The 23,069-nt window shown below is 35.2% G+C and overlaps 2 protein-coding genes across 2 annotated transcripts; both read right to left on the bottom strand.

The window, feature by feature from the left end:
• Positions 1-4,145: 4,145 nt before the first annotated feature.
• LOC128514272 (charged multivesicular body protein 4c-like) lies at positions 4,146-9,324 on the bottom strand. Its single transcript, XM_053488045.1, has 5 exons — positions 8,932-9,324; positions 7,242-7,419; positions 6,368-6,476; positions 4,692-4,818; positions 4,146-4,587 (listed from the first exon to the last, which is right to left on the bottom strand). Exons 1-5 carry the CDS (start codon positions 9,179-9,181, stop codon positions 4,526-4,528), a joined length of 726 nt encoding a protein of 241 aa, XP_053344020.1. The 5' UTR covers positions 9,182-9,324; the 3' UTR covers positions 4,146-4,525.
• A 2,485-nt stretch (positions 9,325-11,809) lies between these two features.
• Positions 11,810-22,213, bottom strand: LOC128513862 (charged multivesicular body protein 4b-like). Its single transcript, XM_053487412.1, has 7 exons — positions 22,071-22,213; positions 19,783-19,960; positions 17,642-17,750; positions 15,442-15,502; positions 15,051-15,158; positions 12,557-12,679; positions 11,810-12,030 (listed from the first exon to the last, which is right to left on the bottom strand). Exons 1-7 carry the CDS (start codon positions 22,201-22,203, stop codon positions 11,810-11,812), a joined length of 933 nt encoding a protein of 310 aa, XP_053343387.1. The 5' UTR covers positions 22,204-22,213.
• Between the last annotated feature and the right edge of the window lie 856 nt (positions 22,214-23,069).

The raw sequence follows: 23,069 nt of genomic DNA, 5'->3' as shown, positions 1-23,069 counted from the left end.
CAGTCCGCCTCAGGAGGAGGGCGACGGGCCCTCTTCCTCCGCAACCAGACTCCGGCGTTCCCAACGCCGGCGCCGACCACCGTCACGTCTGTTGGACTGAGCCATGGTGACCGGGGACGGTCACAGCTCGGGTGGGGGCAGTGTGACGGGGGCGGGGTTTCGCTTGGGAACCATCATGCTTTGCGGGGGGGGCTGTTATGTGTTCACCCTGTTGGGGAAGGGTGTTTGGTTTGGTGGCTTCAGCCAGGATATGTGTGATGTGTGTGTGTTGTTATGCTGCTGGTTACCTTGTGTGAGTCAATAAAATACTCCCAGCCATTTGCATTGGGCAGCAAATTAATAACTCGTCTCTCCACCATCCTTTCGGGCGTAAAAACGCCACAATATAATGGATGGTCAGAAAAATTAAGCAAAGCTGAGCTGTTTACTTTTTGCCAAAAATGGTATAAAGTTACCAAGTTACAAAGTGTTATTTTGATGTTGCAATGTTTTGTCATTTCCTTTAAATATACACTCTAAATGAAAATAGTTATATTTTGAATTCAGGAGAAATAAATCCTCAATTCAAAATATATCAGCAGTTCACGAAAAATAAAACAAACCTGTTCATCTCACCAAATACATGCATCTGTAAGAAAGAAAACATAAGAAAGAGATTATTCTGCAGTGGTCAGAGCTGTATATACAGTACTGTATATACATAGATCCTTTGTGAAAGAATGGGTCGCTCTCAGGAGCTCAATGAATTCCAGCATGGTACTATGATAGGATGCCACCTCAGCATGGGAACCGATATCAATTTATTTAAAACAGTAATGAAATGTGTCATTAGTTTAAAGTCATGTTTTTATTGTCAAACTCATTTAAATAGGAACAGTCCATCAATTTACATAAACCAATCATTATCTCTACTTAATTTACAAGACTCCTTCCCTGTGTTAGTGCTCAGCGTATTGAAGTACGGAAGCAGAAACAGAAAAAAGGAGAGTAATAATATGGAGATCAAGTATGAGGAGCAAAATCATAAGTTAATCTTCTGTAGAATGACGCCCCCCTCCTGTTCTTCCTGGGGGAAGCTTAAGTTAAACCCCTACGGTTTAGTCGATGGCCTCCTCTGTGGACTAGAGCTTGCCTTTTTTCACTGCTGTTGTAACCAAAACAAATGTCTTTCAAAGACTACTTTATTCACTAATGCAACTGTACATAAAATGAATTGACTGTTTCAGTCAATGAGAAGCGTTTAGAAATAGAATTAGCTACTGGGATTAGTTAAGTGTCACCTGTCTTATATATTGTGTTTTTTCTGTACATTACAGTATGTCTCAAGTGCCTGGGTTGGTGACACAACTACTTCACAACTACTAATGCCACGTTAATTTATTTAGCTTTCTGCCAATTATTTTTTCATACAAAAACCTCACAAAGCATATAAAAATAGGGATACAAAAAGTATAGTCATTAGAACCAAGCATTAAAAAACAATTTTATACACGATATACTATAAATTCTCCTCCCACAGCGAGCACACAAGCTTATCAGCTCCATTTGTATCAGTAATCTTATCTGATTACAGAATGTTGGGGAGTAACTTACTAAAGCCCAGCCAGATGATTGTTACATCACGCTGGAATGCTAGCAGTTTGAGTTATAAAACATATAGTTATTAATTTATTTTTTGGTTGTACACATAGACCAGCCATAACATTACACATGAATCTGCAGACAGCACTGCTTTCCCAAAAAGCAACATTAACTTTAAGCTAGCTACGTCTGGTCAAGGAGTGGTAATGTCATAATCTACAATTTATCCATCAAACATTACAAAGTTGTCTAGGGAGACAATTCCATAAGGCATTAGACCTTATTTAATAGGAAAGTTCGGTTATCCATAATTCCATGTACCCAAATAATTCTTAGAAGTTGACATCTAATTCAGGAAAAAACAAACAAACAAATAAACAAACAAAAAAAGCGGTACGATGTTGTTTTGTACGAGCATGAACTTTGTGCATGTACTGTAAGTGGATGAGAATCTCTTTACAAATAGAGAATGTCATGATGTGATATACATTGATATTCACAAATGACCTTTTTGGACTAAATTTACAACAGTGTGTCACACGACTATATTTGCGCCAACCAGCTTTGATGAGGGCCAACTACATAAACCATAAATCAACATCTGATCAACTCCCAGTGTTTGCAACTATGTCACTGGGCTAAACAATGATGGAGCAGAATGTGACATAGGGTAAAATAAAAAAATTTAAATTAATAAGGTAACACCCCAAACCTGACAAAGCAAATTAAAAACGTCCACCTGAAAGAGAATGAGAATATACAAAAGAAATGAGGACACCCGGTGACGGCTCAAATGTTGTCTGCCAGAAGCTTTTTAGAGTGGACAGTGATATTGTTTTTTTAATTACTTGATAAGTAAGCAGGAAATACTGGTTATTTCTTGAGGTTTGGAATATTGCACTGTATGCTCAGAGCAGGCTATTAGCGTATCTTAACAGCAGTAAGAAAAACACCAAGATTGACACGGCTTAATTCAATTCCTGTGGATTTTTTTTTAATCACATACAGTGGTGTTCAAAACAATAGCAGTGTGTTGAAAAAAGTCACAAACAATCTTGCTTTCATCAGTCCACAAAATATTGCACCATTTATTTTTAGGCCAGTCAATGTGTTCTTTAGCGTACTGTAACCTCTTCAGCACGTCTTTTTTCTAAAAATGGGACTTTGCGGGGGCTTCTTGCTGATAGCTTGACTTTACATAAACGTCTCCTAAAAGTAACAGTACTAACAGGTAACTTTAGATGTTCTTTGAGACAATTTTGTTATTCTTCGATCCATTTGAATGGTAGTTTTCCGTTTTCTACCACGTCTTTCTGGTTTTGGTCTCCATTTTAAAGCTTAAAAATGATTCGGTATTATTTCAGCAGAGCAGCCTATCATATTCTGCTTCTACTTCTTTGTATGTTTTTCCATTGCTAATCAACTTTTGAATCAAATATGCTGTTCTTCTAAACAATGTCTGGACAACCCATTTTACTCAGATTTTTAGAGAGAAAGGCACAGGATAACCTTTTCTGCATTTATCCTTAGATAATAAGAACTTGTTTTACACCTGTTTTTCAAAAAATAATTGACCTCTCCAATTGAACTCCACACTGCTATTTTTTTAAAAAAACTAATATTTGTTTTTCTTCACTTACATTAAACTAATAATATATTTAGCATATTGTTCTTCATGTTGTGATTTAGAATAGAATGTGCTGGGTGTCCAATGCATTTATGTGATTTAAATTGAAAGTTATTATTTGGATATGGAGCTTTACTCACTTTTTTCAACACACTGCTATTATTTTAAACACCACTGTATAAACTTTTTGAAACTTACATGTCTGTTATATAAAATTATTGGAATTTTTTACGGTGGCCAAGAAGTGCAAAACAAAATAACACTACTGAAAACAAAATAACAAACCAGAAAAAACAGAGTAAATTCAAAACCATAAAACAAAAACTTATTAAGAAAACCAAAAACAAATTAACAAAACTGAAAACAAATGAACAAATCGAAAAACACAATGACAATTTAATCAGTTTTGTTATTTTGTTTTTGTTATTTTGTTTTCAGTTTCATTATTTTGTTTTTTCGGTTTTGTTCTGCTTTTTTTGGCCAATGTACCTTTTGTCCTTTTTACTTTGTAAAAACTGGGAAAGTGTGGCTCACCAGTTCCAATGCTACCACTGCTAATAGCAATGAAATCCACTTGAAATCAATAATGATTTGTGTAAACAAGGTCTCAGTTCATCATTTAGGTATGATGAACTGTTTGGGAATGATGAGTGACTGTTTTCAGTTGAATTACATTTACGCATTTGGCAGACGCTCTTATCCAGAGCGACTTACATTTTTTTTAAATCTCATTATACATCTGAGCAGTTGAGGGTTAAGGGCCCAACAGTGGCAACTTGGTGCTTGTGGAAATTGAAACTGGGATCTTCTGAACCGTAGTCCAATGCCTTAACCACTGAGCTACCCCTGGCCCTATTACCTTTACAGTATTTTGGACTGAAATTAATAAAGTTTGGGAAAATTGTATTTTTGTTTAATGACAGACAAGAAAGCAGTGTTTAAAACAATTTTTAACTGGACTTTATTGAAATAAACAAGAAAATAATTTGATCAAAATAAAATAACTTCAAAAAATCTGAATTAAATAATTACATGTTACACAGATTCTGGTGTCTCATTATATTTACATGTCATTTATTTATAGCCCATTTCCACATGTGATAGTAAGAATTCACTAGACATCTAATTCACATGCTATTTACAAGCTACTCTACATTCCTTCAGTTAACCGATACTTCGATTTTACAATAAACAGTACATGCCCAAAATTTGGGAATTTGGAATTTCATTATTTAATTATTCCATTAGTAGTCCCTTAACCTTTTACGATTTGCCTGTTTCTTACAAACTTGTCTGTGTAGGTGTATTTAGTGTTGACTAGGAAGCCCAGGCTGATAACATCCTCATGTCATCTTCTTCCTCCACTCTTTTCTTAGTTGCTGTTGAATAAAAAATTTTTAAAAAGCAAAAAAGATTCCATTGGTAACACTCTCAGTATGCTTTTGGCATGGTTGTGCATGATTAAAAGAACAAAGATTCTTACTCGTACGATGACTTGGTCTTGTGCTGGGCAGTTTAGATGCTGGTACACTGGGCAGCCCGCCCATGGTTTTCATACTTTCCTCAAGATCCTCCTGCTCTAGCTCTTCCAGTTCAGCCAATAACTCATCCTAAAGATAGGCAGACAGGAAAAACAGTTCATATACTTCTTTTTTAAGCATTACTGTACACGTTTAGTCTCAAAGTAAAATATATTTACTCTATGACAATTAACTACATAATATTTTTTCCTTGCCCCAGCAGTAGTGGATTTTAGCCAGTAAAGGCTGGATGTGCTTTATTGAATTTTAGCCATCCAATTGATCAATATTTCCATGATAACACAGGAGATAAGAAAGTTATTATATAACAAGGAATAAACAGACCAGCATCTATGTTCATGCATTTTAAGTATTTAAAGTCTGTAATACACTACTGGGTTCATTCCTGTGAATACCATAAGCAGAAAAGTGGAACAGTAACAGGAATTTTATTCAAACAAAACAAACAGAAATCAAACTAGTTAGTTGAGTTATCTTTGTGTAATTCAACAATGCTATTACTATCTATCTTTAGCTGAACGATTTATTATTAGAGACTCACTTTTCTCTCTAAATGGTATCTGTAGCTTTTGTTTACACTGCGCTTACACTTCTGGCAAGAAAAGTCTGAAACAATTAATTTATAATTTTTATTTTTACTTTACTGCATTTTAGAGGCATTTATTTATCCTCCCACACTTGACAGCAGGGGGCAAAAGTGAAGTTCTCCTTCATTGTCTTCTGTGCTCCTCTGTCCTATTTATCAGTCTCATGCTAATAAACTACATTGTTTTACGTTGTGTTTTTGCGAGTGGGTGGGTGCCAGTTCCAGTTAAGCGGTTCATGTCGGTCGAGGTTGAGTCAGGTGCAGGTATGAAAAATGCATGACCAGTGCGTAAGTAGAAAATTATGGTATAAGCCTTTATATAAAAATAACAGGCCTATTTTTCAAATTTTAACCAAAACCATTCACTTGCTTTTACTTATTTTGAGTTTATTCAGCATTGTAGTAATTTTCTATTTAAAAGTAACTGGAGAAAAATGATTTGGCTCTTTACTGTGATTGCTGACAAATCCAAGTAAGTGACAGAATTGCATTGTATGCAAATATGGATGCAAGTATTTTGTCTAGTTCCTATGTCTGGCTCTTAAAGGTCCTCCTTACTACTCCTTACAGTTTTTCACATTAGGAACTCTTGAGTGTTGAGATGTTTGATGAATATCTTTTACCTTTACTAGGATCTACTTTTTTTTTAAAATTACCACAATTCTAATACAGTAATTTTCTTTGATATTCATCACTAGGAGCAACACTACACTAAACATTTTCAGCATTTTAGATTTGTGTATTCGGACAGCCTTAAAAATCAGGGGGGAAAAATTTTGTCACTTCAGTTCGTTAATGTGAATGTAGCCTTATTGTATCAACAGTATAGAATGTTACGTGGATGCCTTAATTATTCTTTTGTCAAGTTAGATTTTTGTCATTTGAACATTGCAATACTATACTCTACACTATTGCATAATACTACCAAAATTCTGTTTTCTATGCAAGGACAGAGTGAAATGAGAAGAGAAATCGACTTGACTATTATAAATTAACATAAATTAAATCAATAAGCTACATCGCTGGTGTTACCTCATCAAACTGATCACCAAAAGGCTGTGAAATAGCTTCGCTGATTTCCTGAGCTATTTGCTGCTGTTCTGTAATGTCGTCCATGAGAGAGTCAATGTTACCCATGTCTCTGAAAAACACAGAAAAAGGCTCAAGGTGAATAATCTGTGTCGAATGTAGGAATGAAAAATATCTGATTGTAATTACACAGATATGCACTGTGGTCAAGTACAAATTTGCTAAACAAGCTATCCACTCCATGTTACAGTTAAAGACTGGTCTATGTTAATTTTGCTTCGTTTAATCCAAACGGGAGATCAATTTAAACAAACCAAAGGAAAGAAATAGTAGCTTTTTGCTAAAATAGGAGCATTTTGTTGGTATAGTTGAGTCAAGTTATCAATGCAAACTTATTAGTAAAGTCCTGCCTAATCCCACAATAAAACATTTATATCCTGATTAAAGTAGTCTCCTTCATTGTAACTCCTGCTCCATCCACACAGTATTAGGGGTTACTTAATGGTTTAATTAGGATAAAAATTAGGCCTCCACAGTTCTACACCAATAGGAGATTTTGGAGTGATGCGTTAGACATATCTACCCACCACCCCATTGTCCTCAAAACATCAACTGCCAGGATATCTTTTAGAGAAAAAAAAAAGGTGTATACCTCACTTTTGGTGTATATACAATTTTGATTTTAAGGTTATTTTAAGCTGATTTGGTAGTTTGTAGTGGCCCAACACTTTAAAACAATTGCTGTTTTTTTCTAATTTAAACTATTTCAGGAAGACCTGAAGAATTATAAATTAACAAACAATCAGCTTCTTGCAATTCACAAGTTACTTATATATGAAACATTTATGTCCCAATGCTGTGAGTGAAAGTTCCTTACATCTTCTCATGAACTCCTTTGATAGCTTTGGCAGCCATGCTCATGTTTTTCAGGACCTCTGTGTTTGTATTGGCATTTTCTAGGGCCTCCCGCTGAAACTCAATGGTGGACAACGTCCCATCAATTTGAATCAGCTGTTGCTCAAGACGCTTCTTCCTCTTCAGAGCCTGAAGTGCAACTATATAACAACAACATTATTATTATTATTATTATTATTGTTAACAACAACTATGGAAAGATGACATGGCATAAATTTTACTTTTGCAAACCTTGAGATCATAAAAAAAATAAAATTGCCAATGTCCACTGCCTCTGAACACCCATCTCTCAGTGAGTGAAACAGCACCTGGCTAAATATTATGTGGTGAATGTGTGGTGGAACTTTTATTGTTGGCTTAGCTTGGTGAAAAAAAAAGGAAAGATGAGTCAATTAAATAAGGTTTTTTTCATGCCACTGTCAAACAAGACAGTTGTCCTTTGGCTTTACACTAATCAAATAATAATAGCATATGATCAGTCACTGTTGTTTTGCTTTCACCATTAGCAACATTAGATGTGTAGTTATGCGGAAAAAAAATCTGTTATATATTTTTAAAGTAAGAAACCAATAAAATGCTTAGGACTGTGTGTAAGTGAGAGAGCAAGAGATAGAGGGAGAATCAGTAAATGCAAGTATTTCCTGGTGTGTTGCGCTCCAAATTTTAAAATTAAGGCATTGTATATTTTAAAAACAAATCAACGGAACTTACTCTTCCACATTTCCAATGCCATGAACGGTATAAAAACTGAAGGTACTTTCTCAACATTAAATCCACTTGTGCTAAACCAATGCTGAAACTACACCATTAGAGTGACACAATGTAAGGTGTGGCTAGAGTTGGAAAATGAAAAGACTCTCAACTAGCAAGATATTTTGGGTGCAACTGAAGGTAGGCGTGCACAGTGAGGGACAGAAAAAAACTGTCTCATGGCATGGTGTTGCATTCATGCCTTTATCTACCTGCTGCTCAAAACAAAAATTATAACAGCAAAAAAACTGTGCAAAAAAAAAAAAAAGAACTTGGACAGTACATTTAAATACAGCAAATGTAAACATACACCTAATTTTCTCGGGTTATCCTAAACAAAAGAATATTGAAGAACATTTTAGTAAATAAACAACTATTCTTTTATTTAAAGAATAATCTTGAAAATGTACGTTTTTGTACCTTTAACATACAAAATATATTTCATCTGTAATGGGTTATGGTTAGGGTTATTTTTATTATTATTATTATTATTACATTTTTGGTTGTTGATAAAGTTTTTTTAAAAGCTGGAGGACTAGTCAACAGTGGAAAACAATGCTACCTAGAGTCATCCTTTAGCTGTTAAACTTTATTTATTATTTATTATGATTATTTATTGACATTATTATTTGTTTATGTTTACATCATCATTAGCAGGGCAAGCTGTAACCTATAACTAAATAAATAAACTTAACCATACTAAACATAGTTTAAAAAAAACAATTTCTTTGTTGTGTAAAATGTATTCTTCTTTATTTCTTCGAATATTTGATAAACAGGTCTGACAGGTTTGTATAGATCAGATGGTTTGCTCGGCCCATGTCTGTCTGTGAAGAAGGAATAACCTTAAGGCTTCATGTAACCACACATTTCAACTACTGAATCCACAATTTAAAGCATACCTCTTTTGTTTTTCGTGCCGTTCTTCTTAGCAACTGTTATTTCCTGCTCGATTTTCTTCTCGAGATATTCCTGTTTCTTGCTAAGCATTTCCTCGGTCTCGCGCAGTTTGTGAATGGCCTCCTGAGGCGTCGGGCCTGCGCGCGACCGATGCTTGCCCTTTGAGCTCGAGCTCGATTTACTTCCAGATGAGCTCGATTTCCCTCCAGAGGAACTCGAAGTCCCTTTAAACAACTTTGCAACTTTACTCATAGCGGCTTCTTTCTGATAACTGCGGTCTCGAATGTCTGTTTCTTTAATCCAGAAGGTTTACTGAAGTCTAGTGAATGCGGTTGAAGAGTCAACAATACTAAGCGTCCACCTTCCGAATTCAACTCCAAACAATGACACACCTGAGTGACGTAGCCACCTGAGGGGTGGGTCCGAGAGTCAACTCTCAGCTGTATTTCATGTTATATTTTAACCTAAAATCACAATAAAACGCTCAGTCATTGTAAATACTGCATAGTTAAACAACCAATAATACTAAATACGTATTTTCTTTAAACAATAATAAACGTTAAACCTGTACAGTTCCCCTCGGGTTTAAAAATAATTTGTTGAGGCACAGCTTGATTGACATGTCAACAACCAATCGCATGGGTTTTCACAACAGGCATTCCAGTCTCTCCCTCTCTCGTGAGCGCGTCATCTTCCCTCTGACGCGCTCACGTCACGCACACTGTTGTGCACCGATTTAAAATTCATGACGTCATTCCAATCGAACGCTGTGCATGTTGTGCATGATGTAGCTTATACAAGGCTTCCCAATGGATACTTGCCCAGCAAACAAATAATTTGAAAAGTGTTAGCACAAAAAAATATAATATGATGTAATGTAGGCCTAAATATAAATGCAAATTTAGTTTTGACTAGTTTAAGATATCTAAAATATAGTTTTGACTAGTTGTTTTTGTTGTTGGCCCTTTAGCTGCTCCCCTGGAGGGGTCACCAGAACAGCTTAACACAGGTTTGATGCCGGATGCCCTTCCTGATGCAAACCTCCAATTTTATCCGGGCTTGGGAAGAGCACTGCATCCAATGGCTGGGGGTTGGGCATTGGGTGGCAATCAAACTCGGGCCTTCCGCATGGCAGGCGAAAAACCTAATTAAAATAAAATTTAAGATTTCTAAACAAAAAGAGATTATAGATACCTTTAGTTAAGGGGAGATAAAGATATTTTGAATTGGAATAATTAAATTGTAGATATTTCAAACTAATCAGAATTATGGATAGTCATAATTTAGTTGTAGATATCCACATTTCACATTGTAGATATCTACAACTGCATTAAAGGTATCTGTAAAGGGATACTCCATAGACATGAATGGAAAAAGCTGATGTCAATTGTCCTAGAAAAAATGACATTGTGGATATCTGAAATGACAATTGTGGATATCTGAAACTTTAATTTTGACTAGGAAAAATTAAATTATGGATATCTGTAATACGTATCCAGACTAGCAATTAAATGTTAAAATGGCATGCCATACAAAAAAAAGCAACCAAAAAAGTGGATGTTGAAGTCAATATCAAATTGTCAAAGTTGGAGGGGAAAGGTATTGTGGAGAAAGGTTAAACAATTACGCTGTAAAAAAAAAAAAAAAAAAAACTTGCCTCAACATAGAAATGTTTAGTGACAAGTTGCACAGCTTTTTTAAGTTTACTCACCTTTTAGAATTTTTTTTTTTTTTTGGCCAAACAAAATATTTTACATTACATAGTTGATACAAAGTGTACCCAGTTCGAAATCTTAAGTTGACTCAACTTGTAATTCAAATATTTAAGTCAGCTCAAGTAGTTTTGGTTGTGGGCTCAATTGGGTAGTCATGATAAAATGCTCAACTTGCATCTAGATTTGATTGTGTAAAGCTGTTTTGCGACAATGACAATTGTTAAAAGCGCTATACAGATAAAATTAAATTGAATTGAATTAATCATTTTTCTCTAGAAAACCTTTCCAACCTTTCATCTGCTCAAAAAGTTGTCTCCCATTTTAGGACATTGATGTAGTAGGGCTACATCCTCTTCTCTCACACCAACTAACTTCATGTCCTCTCTCACTGCATCCATAAATCTCCTCTTTGGTCTTCTCTGGATCTCCTGCCGGGCAGTTCCAACCTTAGCATAATCCATCTTTGTTCTTATAAGGGCGGTATATATAAGCTTCAGAGACTCAATACTAGCCCCCATCTCTTCCCTGCAAGGCATCTTTTGACATTGATAAGTTGCCCTCATTAATCACACACATCTCACATGCTCTTTTCATGACAATCTTTTATCAAAATTTACTCCCAGAAAAAAAAAATCCTAACACTCTCCAAATTGTTTCCATACATTTTAGGTTATATTTCTCATACATGAATTTAGTTTTTCTTCTACTGAAAAGCAATATCTCCATTTTATTTCACATTTCTCAACTTTATTTATTCCACTTTACAGTTTCCGGGTTATATGTTCAACATTTCTTCCGTTTCCCCGAAAAGTGATTTCCCCATATTTGAAATATATATATACATATATAAAAAGAATTATCATAATAGAGAACAGAGTTGGACATAACATGTTCTGGAAGTGATCCAAACTTAGTTTAAGTATTTATGGTCTTATACTGTCTGAGCTTTGGCCAGATTTTAATGTGGCAAAGAAAGTGTCACATTGTTGTCTACAATCTTGAGATAAAAAAAATGGCTACAGGCTGTTTCAGAAGTTTAATGAAACAAAATTTGCACAACAGCAACAAATGTGGTAGTCACAGTGGAGACACACAGCAAATCATGTTAATGAGTAGAAAACATATCCTTATTATCCCCAATAAACTTGAAATAATGGCTCTGTTTTCACGGCCACATTTTGATGGCGTAGACAGAACATTTGTTCAACAGAAGGTCTAGGAGGAAGTCTTTATTTGGTGCCTGGCCAAAGCTGAAAACCCAGCCACTGGAAGGTTGTGTCATTAAGAGCTCCTGGCATAAGACCTGTGTCAAGTTGTATGCAGATTGGATGATCCGCTGTGGCAACTTCTTGATGGGAACAGCCAAAAGAGCAACAACAATCAGAACTGTTCACCAGGTATTTAATAATGTGGTGGAGAGTACTTAACCCAATTCCAGTAATTTCAGCAATCTTACAGAAACCTGCAGTGGCAGTTCTACTGTGTACGATGCCTGTTTTTTTTTTTTTTTTTTTATGGTCTAGTGATTGTTGCAAGGTTTTCTTTTTCATAAAAATGTACCTTTTTGTAAACATTTACATTACCCATTGCCCCAACTCTGTCAAATAAGAGTCAAGACTGAATCAATTGACGTTGGTTTTATATTATTATTTTATTTTATATATTATTAATGATTTCATTCCAACAAGGAAGAATAAAATATTAAAGTAAATAATCTATAACAGTCCAAAATGTGTCCTTAAACTCATGTTTTTATGGGCATACTGATAAGATAATCAATTTATACAAACGAGTCTTTTTGACTTTTGACCGCTCTGTGTTTGTGCTCAGTTTGTTTAAGTTTTGAAGTAGAAAAAGACAAGAATACAAAAGCAGAGCAATAATATGAAGATTGTGTATAAGTAGACTATACATAAGTTTATCTTTCGTAGATAGATGTCCTGTTCTGTTCTTCTAGGGACAAGCTTACGATGGATCCCTATGACTTGGTTGTTGTTCACTCCTGTGGGTGTACGGCTTGTCTTTTCCATTGCCGCTGTAATAAAAACAAAGTCTGCATCAAATGTAATTTAAAGCTACTTTTTTTTAAAGAAGGCAACTGTACATAAAGCTAATTAACAGATTTTGTAATTGATTTAAGTGACAAAAGAGTTCAGAAGTACAATTAGCTACTATTTAGGATTTTACCCTGGGACCTGGGGTTAACTGAGTTGTTATTCCAAAGCGGAATAAGTGGAAATATAAAGAGAACCATATCTGATTTACAGAACTGTCTAACACCTCCATGTTTTATTATTTAATTTTTTACTTATTATAAAATGTTGTTCACTAACTGTCGGTCGCCAGCTCCACCAATCGCATTTAGTTAGTTCTGCCTAGGGCTGTGCAAAAATATCGATACATCTAACTATCGCGATAATTTCTTTTACGATAGTGTATCGATAGTCAAACCTCAAGTATCGGTACTACACTTAAGTTTCTAATAGTTTGGAGGCAAGAGAGTTTTTGGTCTAACAGTTTGGTGACATTGAATACCTCATATTAGAGCATTATGTTCCAGTTTTATGTTTACTTAATGAACTTAAATTTTTTTGCTTAAATTTATTTTAGTTTTATAAATTGTTTATTTAATTTATATGTAACTTTAGTGGCATATACATTTTAGTTGAATGTTTAAGTGTTAAGTGTTTTATAACAATATGGACTTCAATCACACTGTGCCGTTCTAATGAATTGGAATGGATGGAAAATTAATTGGAATAGGAATTTTAATTCATCTGCCTACACACATACTAATACAAACTATTGCAATATATCACAATATGTATTGTATCGCAATATATCATGATTTATCGTATCGTGACCCATGTATCGTGATACGTATCGTATCGTGAGGCCCTTGCCAATACACAGCCCTAGTTCTGCCACTTGCTAACTGCAGAAACAAATCATAATATGTAAAAAAAAAAAAAAAGGGGGCAATATCATACATGAGGTCATGCTGTACTGCTGGATATTAGCATTTTTGCCATTTGGCAGATGTCCTTTTTCAGAGCGACTTTTATCTCATTATCTCATGATGCCTTCAGCATCTGGACTGCACCCTCATGCCTACAACAGCATTGCAGCCATGTTTTATCCAGCAGTAAATAACTCCTTCTTATGTGATCTTGCTTAAGTAAAACACCTTTGCCCCCTAAACTTGAATGGGCCAAATGACTCTGATGACATCACCTTCCATCTAGTGTTTTTTTTAAATGTCTTTTTATGAACTTCAATTAATAAAAAAATTAAATAGGATGTTTGCCTGGCAAATGTAGGATGTGTAGTAGCTGTCTGTGAAGATTATTGTCATTCTATTTTATTCCAATTATAATTAAATTATAAGTCATAGCTAAGTATTACCTATAACTCAGTGTGTCCACCCTTATTACTAAAGAACTTTTAACAGCCTTGAGTTTTTATGCATTTGGTTGCATGTCATTTGGTTCCTTAAGCCAAAATTTAATGGTAGTAATTAAATTTGACTTCATAGTTGGATTATTTTTAAGTGTTATTCATAAATGTACAAAATATATTCCAATTTTGTTAAAAATTATAAATATATTTTTAAATGTAATTCATAAATGTACAAAATATATTCCGATTTTGTTAAAATTTATGAGTATGATAGGTGCATAGTTTCATCTGCCTCTCTTCTTACCTCTGAATCCCTCATCACCATTATAGAATTTAAATAAATGTGTTGTGTGTTACAGAATTTCCACAAGATGGAGCCTGGAAGAACACACTGTACTAGAAGCCAGAACAAATTGCTCCTTCATTCTTTTCAATTATTTGGATTGCTAAATACAGTATACTTTCGTATAGGTTAGGCTACATAGGTTACATTTTAAAATGTAAAATATACATATAGTAGTACTACTACTACAGTACTACTGCTACTACTACTAATATTTCTAGAAGTGAGCATATGTTTGAGTATAGCTTAGATTTTTAAAACCATGTTTTCTTTTGCATTTTATATTAAAATGTAAAAGTTTTTTATGATAATGTCATGTTATTTACTTCTTAAAAGTAAAGTATGGTGAAAAAAGTTCTGTATTTGTTCAATACTAAGATCTGCTATGATCAAATGATTTTTTATTGATTTTACACGTGCAGTGTGTATAGAAAATAATCACTCCCTTATTATTACCTATTCAAATACATGTAAATATTTCATTGACTTATATGCACCATTAATAATAAATGAAAAAATTAAACATTTTGTTTCTGCTTTTAAAATACTGTTTAACTACATAAATGCTGTAACTGTGGAGTGAAGTAGAAAAAGATAAGAATACAAAAGCAGAGCAATAATATGAAGATTGTGTATAAGTAGACTATACATAAGTTTATCTTACATAGATGGATGTCCTGTTCTGTTCTTCTAGGGACAAGCTTACGATGGATCCCTGTGACTTGGTTGTTGGTCACTCCTGTACGTGTAGGGCTTGTCTTTTTCATTGCCGCTGTAATAAAAACAAAGTCTGCATCAAATGTCATTTAAAGCTACTTTTTTCAAGACAACTGTACTGTTCATAAAGCTAATTAACATTATGGTGCCTTAAGTGCCTAAAGTGGTTACAAGGTTGGTGATACAACTAGGCTAATAACTTATTACAAATAGTTTTATTTAATGGTATTGTTGTTGAATGAAAAAAAAAAGGCAAAATATTCCAGTAATAATGCTCTTAGTAATGCTTTCAGCATGGTTGAGTCTCTTTATGATGAGTAATGATCCAAGATTCTTACGTTTACGATGACTAGGTCTTGGGCTGGGCACCATCCCTTCCATTTCAGCCAATAACTCATCCTAAAAATAGACAGATATTCTTTCAAAAAATAGTTAATATGTAAATAGTTAATAGTTAATATGTATCTTACTTAAGTATTACTGTTCATGTTTAGTTTCAAAATAAAATATGTTTACTTTCTGACAAATAATTTTATAATATTTGTCCATATATACACTACCGTTCAAAAGTTTGGGGTCACTTCCAAATTTCTTAGTTTTTGTTAATAAATTTATTTTCTACATTTTACAACAATACTGGGAATTTCAAACCTATAAAATAACACATTTGGAATTAGGTAATTACGTAACAACAACAAAAACAACAGTTGGTTGTTATTTTAAGACACAGAGGTCAGCCTTTCGGTAATAGTTCTTGCAAGAACAGTATTGTCAAGTGCATTTGCAAAATCCGTCAAGCACCATAATGAAACTGGCTCTCATAAAGGCCGTCCCAGGAGGGCGAGACCAAAACCTACCTTTGCCGCAGACGAGAAGTTCATTTAGAGTTATCAGCCTGAAAAATGACTAATTAACAGCACCTCAGATTAGAGGCTTTACAGAGCAGAAGTAGCAGAAACATCTCACCATTAACTGTTTAAAGGAGATTAATGCATTTCTTGGACGCCTTCAGCACTCCTTTACAATGTAGAAAGAAATAAAAATCAGGAACGATCATGGAGTTAGAAAGTGACCCCAAACTTTTAAACAGTAGTGTATATATATTTTTCCTCTTTATAATATTTTATCCTGAACCCAGTAATGGCTGGATGTGATAGACATTTTATTTTAGCCATGCAATCAATCAGTATCTCCACAAGAACATAATTAGGGTGACCAATTCATTATATAAGCAGAAAAGTGGAACAGTAACATTATTTCCATAAAAAAATTTCGTTAAAAAAAATTAGTTGTCTGTGTAATTTGTGTAAGTGTGACTTTGATTCAATAATGCTATTATTATCTATCTTAAGCTTCTACCTAAAATGCATTTAAACGCATGATGTTTATTACATGTAACTGCATTTTACCTGCACCTTCTTGATCATAGTTGATGATGTCTTACAGATATTTGTCCACAAGTTGGGCAAAAAAATATCACACATTTAAAAGATAACATCTAGGGGTCACAGCTTGACATGACTGTCACTGATTCACAAATCTGGAAAGTAATAAACCAAACTGCTGTTCCCAGTACCATTCTGTATTTTTCTTTTAAATATAATAACCCTGCCCCAGACTCCTTCAAATCTGATTTGTGTGTCATGACAGTTCACATTTACATTTACAAGTGACTTTTATCTGCACACATCGATATGTCCTGGCTCTTCTCTTTGCCATTTCAGATTTAATCTGAAAAAACATCTGGGGCAGTTTTCATGAACATTAAAAGAATTTAGCTGAACTGAGCAGGAAAAGCAGAAAATGAGGCTGAGGAGGCGGGACTGACACTGTTGTAGATATGATGCATTTTTATAAAGACTGTGATTGATCAGTCAAAATTTATAAAAAAAACAACAACAACAACATTATTATTATCATATTATTATCATAAGAGCAAGTACTTTGTTATTTGCCTTTATGTCATTTTGTCTTGTGCTTGAGAAACTCCTATGGCTCATAAAAGTCCTTCGCATCACTCTTTTAAGCATTAAGATGTTTGATGAATAACTTTTATCTTTACTAGGATCTACTACTTTTTAAAGAGAATTATTGGGAAATGCCCACAATTCTAAACATTTTCTCAGAATTTTGTCACTAGCAGCTCTTTGAACTAAGAATTTTCATGGATAAAGCTTGGAGTTGTGCAAGCTAAAAAAAATGGGGGGAAAAAATCCGAATTGAGTCACTTTAGGCTGGTAATGTGAAGGTAGTCTTATATAGTAAAGACTACATTCACATTGCCAGCCTGAAGTGACTTAACAGTAAAGAATGTTACATAGATGCCTACATTTATTTACTCTATTGTCCAGTTAGATTTTTGTCATCTGCAATAGTATACTTTTTCCACCATTGCACAATATTCCCAACATTCTGTTCTCTATGCAAGGACAGAGTGAAATAAGAAGAAAAACTGACTTGACTATCATAAATGAACAAACTATTAAATCAATAAGCCATTGCAGTAGGTGAAACACATGACTTTTACTGAGGTGTTACCTCATCAAACTCATCACCAAAAGGCTGTGAAATAGCTTCGCTGATTTCCTGAGCTATTTGCAGCTGTCCTGTAATGTTGTCCATGAGAGAGTCGATATTATCCATGTCTCTGAAAAACACACAAGAAGACTCAAAGTACACAATCTGACTCTGGGAGAATTTCCTTCTAGCTACTATTTAATTTCAGTTTACTGTAGTAGATGTGACTAAAACATAGGATTTAAAAAAATCTTTTTTAAACAAGCTAGAAAATCCATTTCACGTTACAGTTCAAGAATGGACTATGTTACTTTTGCTTTCTTTATTCCAAATGGGGAATCAAATTAAACAAATCAAAGTAAAAAAATTGTAGCTTTTTGCTGGTATAGTTCGGGTCTACTTGTCTCTGGCAATCAATGCAATGTGTTTCTGAAAAGTTCTCCTTTACCTTACAAGGCCTTTACAGTTCTACACCAATGTGAGATTTTGGCATGATAAGTTAGACAGATCTACCCACCATTACTACCATCATTAAAGCACCAATCAACAGGATATCTTTTAGAAAAAATGGTGTTTACCTCACTACCTTACTTCTTCGTCTTTCAGCTGTTCCCTTTCAGGGGTCGCCACAGCGAATCATCTGCCTCCATCTAACCCTATCCTCCGCATCCTCTTCTCTCACACCAACTAACTTCATGTCCTCTCTCACTGCATCCATAAATCTCCTCTTTGGTCTTCCTCTAGACCTCCTGCCTGGCAGTTCCAACCTCAGCATCCTTCTACCGATATATTCCCAATCTCTCCTCTAAACATGTCCAAACCACCTCAATCTGGCCTCTCTGACTTTATCTCCAAAACTTCTAACGTGGGTTGTCCCTCTGATAAACTCATTCTTGATCCTATCCATCTTTGTCACTCTCAAGGAGAACCCCAACATCTTCAGCTCTTCCACCTCCAACTCTGCCTCCAGTCTTTTCTTCAGTGCCACTGTCTCTAAGCCGTAGAGCACCGCTGGTCTTTCACTCTTCATCCTCTTCAACACCTTTCTCACCTCACTTTTACTAATATTTGCTACTTCCTGCTCCACAACAGTCCTCTTCTACTCTTTGTTCTCTTTCGTTTTCCTCATTCATCAACTCCTTAAAGTACTCCTTCCATCTTCCCATCACCCTCCTGGCATCTGTCAGTACATTTCTATTTCAACCTTTCTGCCTCGCCAACCTGTACAGATCCACCTCACTCTCCTTATTATCCAATCAAGTCCTCATATGCTCTTTGTTTGGCCTTTGCCACCTCTACCTTCACCTTACTCTGCATCTCCCTGTACTCCTGTCTACTCTCTTCATCCTCTCAGAGTCCCACTGCTTCTTAGCTAGCCTCTTTCCCTGTATACACTCCTGGACTTCCTCTTTCCACCACCAAGTCCTCTTGTCCACTTTTGCACTTTAGCTGATGATACACCAAGTACCCTCCTACCTGTCTCCCTGATCACATTGGCTGTAGTTGTCCAGTCAACTGAAAGCACCTCCTGACCAAACACAGCCTGTCTCAACTCCTCCCTAAAGACTACACAACATTCTTACTTTCTCAGCTTCCACCACTTTGTCCTCTGCTCTACCTTTGTCCTCTTCACCTTCCTCACCACCAGGGTTATTTTACACACCACCATTCTGTGTTGTCTGGCTACACTCTCCCATACCAACACTTTGCAGTCACTAACCTCTTTCAGATTGCAACGTCGACACAAGATGTAGTCCACCTGAGTGCTTCTTATGTCACCCTACTGTATGTTCCTGCCTCTTCTGGAAGAAAGTATTTACTACTGCCATTTCCATCCTCTTTGCAAAGTCCACCACCATCTGTCCTTCTACATTCCTGTCCTTAAGACCAATCCTGCCCATCACATTTACATCACCTCTGTTCTCTTCCCCAACATGTCCATTGAAGTTTACCTCACTACCTCACAAATGTCTAAAATAGGCAGAGTTGATTTTAAGCTGATTCAGCAGTTTGTAGTGGCCCAACACTTTATGAAAATTTAATTTACCTTTTTAACTATTTTAGAAAGACATAAAGAATTATAAATTATTAAACAAACAGCTTCACAATTTACTTATATATGTAAGATTTATGTCCTGTCACTGTGAGTGAGGGTTCCTTACATCTCCCCATGAACTCTTTTAAAAGCTTCGGCAGCCATGCCCATGTTTTTCAGGACCTCTGTAGTTATATTGGCATTTTCTAGTTCCTCCTGCAGAACCCTAATGGAGGACAATGTCCCATCAATTTGAATCAGTTGCTGCTCAAAACGCTTCTTCCTCTTCAGAGCCTGAAGTGCAACTATATAACAACATTATTATTATTATTATTATTATTATTATTATTAACAACAACTATACAAAGATGGATAATAATAATAAGAAGAAGAACAAAAATCATGCAATGATAGAATACCATAAACTTTTTTCTTTTGCAAGCTTTAAGGTCAAAAAATGGAGCATTCAGTGCTGGTCATAATTATTGGCACCTCTGGTTAAGATATGTTCTTATGGAACCTTTTATGGAAGTAAAATTTTTCCCACATTAAGATTTTTTTTTTTTTTACATAAAATCATGGTGGCAGCAATTTTTGCCACCCCTGATGTTAATACTTCGTACAGCTCCAAGACAGCACTTCTCCTTTTATAACATTTCACAAGATTGGAGAATACAAATAGAGGGAGAGATCTTTGCCTGTTCTTCTTTGCACAATCTTTCTAGATCATCCAGAGTCCAGGGTCCTCTCTCCTGTACGCTCTGCTTCAGGTTACCCCACAGGATTTCAATTGGGTTGAGGTCTGGGGACTGAGATGGACATGAGAGGAGCTTTTGTGTCTGCTGAAAACATTTTGTGTAGATTTCACCACACATTTTGGGTCATTATCCTGTTAAAAACCAACGACAGCCCATTATCAGCTTTCTGACATGGGTTATCAGGTTTTTATTTAAAATGTCCTGTTATTTCAGTTTTCATGATGCCATTGCATCCTACTGTAACAAGGTTCCCAGGGCCTTTGGAAGAGAAACAGGCCCACAGCAGCACAGATCCTCCACCATACTTCACAGTGGGCATGCGGTGCTTAATGATTCCTCTGACTGTAGATATGGGCAAGTTTAGGCGAGTGATTATTTTCTTGGATCTATTGCCTGACTAATGGAGGTCCACGCACATCTGCCTTAATTGAATGAGGTGTTCTTTTGTCTTTTCCATGTTGAAGAGTGGACAAGAGAAATAGGCCTTTGTGTCACGTCATATTTATACCACAAACAGGAAGATGTGAATTATTAATTAAAAGTTTCTACAACCCCAAATCAAAAAAAGTCGGGAAAGTATGGAAAAAATAAATAAAGTAGTGATTTCTAAATTTACTTTGACTTGTATTTCATTGCAGACAATATGAACACAAAATATTTCATGTTTTGTCTGGTCAACTTCATTTCATTTGTAAATATACAGGTCCTTCTCAAAAAATGTGCATATTGTGATAAAGTTCATTATTTTCTGTAATGTACTGATAAACATTACACTTTCGTATATTTTAGATTCATTACACACAACTGAAGTAGTTCAAGCCTTTTATTGTTTTAATATTGATGATTTTGGCATACAGCTCATGATGTAAGGTGTGGCTAGAGTTGGAAAATGAAAAGACTCTCAACCAGCAAGATATTTTTGTGACACTTAAGGTGTACAGTCAGGGACAGAAAATACTTGATTCATGGCAAGATGTTGCACTCACACTGTTATCTACCTGCTGCCAAATGTGCCAATAAATAAATAAATAAATAAATAAATAACTGTACATTTACAGTAAATACAGCAAATGTTTTAAAAATGTAAACCTATACCTTATTTTCTTATCTAGCCTAAATAGATGAATATTAAAGGTCACTTTATTACATAAATATTATTGTTTTTATAATAAAAATAATCCTGAATAAACATTATTTTTTTTTGCCACTAAAAAAAATTCTTTCACCAGTATGGACATTAATCATCTAAAAAAAAAAAAACACAGTTAAAAGATTCACACTAATGGAACAACAGGTGAGTCAGGAAGCAGTTTTAATTTTTTCTATTTTTTTCAAGTTTTTCAATTTTAATTTGTTGATAAAGTTTTTTTTTAAAAGCCGAAAGGCAATGTTTGAAAATAATGTTATGATATGATTATTTGATGTAATTGTTAATATCATCATCATCATCGAGAAGATCTGTAAGCTATAACTATACTTGAATAAACATAACTAAGAAAGCTTTAGTTGTTGAGTGAAATGTATTCTTCTTTTCTCCTTCGAGAAGTTGATCAACAGTTCTGAAAGGTTTGTATAAATTAGGCAGTCTGTGTGGCGCATATTTGGCTGTTAACCACATATTTCAACTACTGAATCCACAATTTAAAGCATACTGTACCTCTTTTGTTTTTGATGCCATTGTTTTTAGCAATCATTATTTCTTGCTTGATTTTCCCTCTGAGATATTCCTGATTCTTGGTAAGCATTTCTTGGCCTTCACGCAGTTTGTCAATGGCCTCCTGAGGATTCATAGTGGCTTCTTTCTGATAACTGGTGTATTTTATAGTTTAACTCTGTTTCTTGAATCCAGAACTTTTAGTGTGTCCACCTTCCAAATTCAACTCCAAACAGTGTGCAGATGTGTACAGTTTATCCCTCACACTTACGCTTTGGGGAGGGCTTAAAATCATAAGCCCTATAATTTAGGTACAGCTAAATTGACATGTGCACAACCAATTGCATGGTTTACCACTACACAACAAGTGTTCCAGGAAATTCAGTCTCTCCATGTTCCTTCCGTAGCTGGCAGCATCGGCCCGTACCTTCCACAGAACTTCCACAGAAACGATGGATATATCTCCAGGGTGGGGAGTATCCGTCGCCTGATGTGCCAGATCTTTCACTTTTCATGTTTCTTCCGTCTTGCGCACTGATGTATGATTTACTAATGCTGTGCGCTCAAACATATATCAAATATAGTTTTTAAAATTCTGAACGCATACACTGAAGAGACTAGGTAAAGCAAAATTATAACATTTATCTGGATTTCAGCACACATCGGCATCCAGGGAAACAAAAGGGCAAACAAACTGGCAAAGGAAGCAGTTAAAAGAAGAGTAATGTTGTTAACATTACTTACATTAATGATGGTAACATTTAACTATCAAAGTCAGAGGGGAAAAACATAACATGTAAAAGGACAAAGCAGCAGCAGTGGCACAATGCAGTAAAAGGGAGACGCCTGTATGCAATCCAAAGAGTAGACTTGGTTAGAAGTAGACAAACAAAACATAAAGAGCCTGTAATTATAAGCAGGATGTGAATAGGACACAACGTAACCGTAACAGCACACTTCATATTACAGGAAAACACCCAACCGTGAGCAGTGCCATAAGAA

This window comes from Clarias gariepinus, chromosome 26 (genome assembly GCF_024256425.1).
Source record: "Clarias gariepinus isolate MV-2021 ecotype Netherlands chromosome 26, CGAR_prim_01v2, whole genome shotgun sequence".
Lineage (NCBI taxonomy): Eukaryota > Metazoa > Chordata > Actinopteri > Siluriformes > Clariidae > Clarias > Clarias gariepinus.
The sequence above is the reverse complement of the archived record's forward strand: the minus strand, read 5'-3'. Positions and strand labels throughout refer to the sequence as shown.

What these genes read in the sequence shown, in the direction of transcription:
- LOC128513862 (XM_053487412.1), bottom strand. Translation starts at nt 22,203, where the DNA reads ATGAATCCTCAGGAGGCCATTGACAAACTGCGTGAAGGCCAAGAAATG. An exon ending in TGGCATCAAAAACAAAAGAG is followed by an intron (nt 19,961 to 22,070) that starts GTACAGTATGCT and finishes GTTGTTATATAG; the next exon opens with TTGCACTTCAGGCTCTGAAG. An exon ending in AAGACCTAGTCATCGTAAAC is followed by an intron (nt 15,159 to 15,441) that starts GTAAGAATCTTG and finishes TTTTTATTACAG; the next exon opens with CGGCAATGAAAAAGACAAGC.
- LOC128514272 (XM_053488045.1), bottom strand. Translation starts at nt 9,181, where the DNA reads ATGAGTAAAGTTGCAAAGTTGTTTAAAGGGACTTCGAGTTCCTCTGGA. An exon ending in TTGGTGATCAGTTTGATGAG is followed by an intron (nt 4,819 to 6,367) that starts GTAACACCAGCG and finishes GCCTATCTTTAG; the next exon opens with GATGAGTTATTGGCTGAACT. An exon ending in AAGACCAAGTCATCGTACGA is followed by an intron (nt 4,588 to 4,691) that starts GTAAGAATCTTT and finishes TTTATTCAACAG; the next exon opens with CAACTAAGAAAAGAGTGGAG.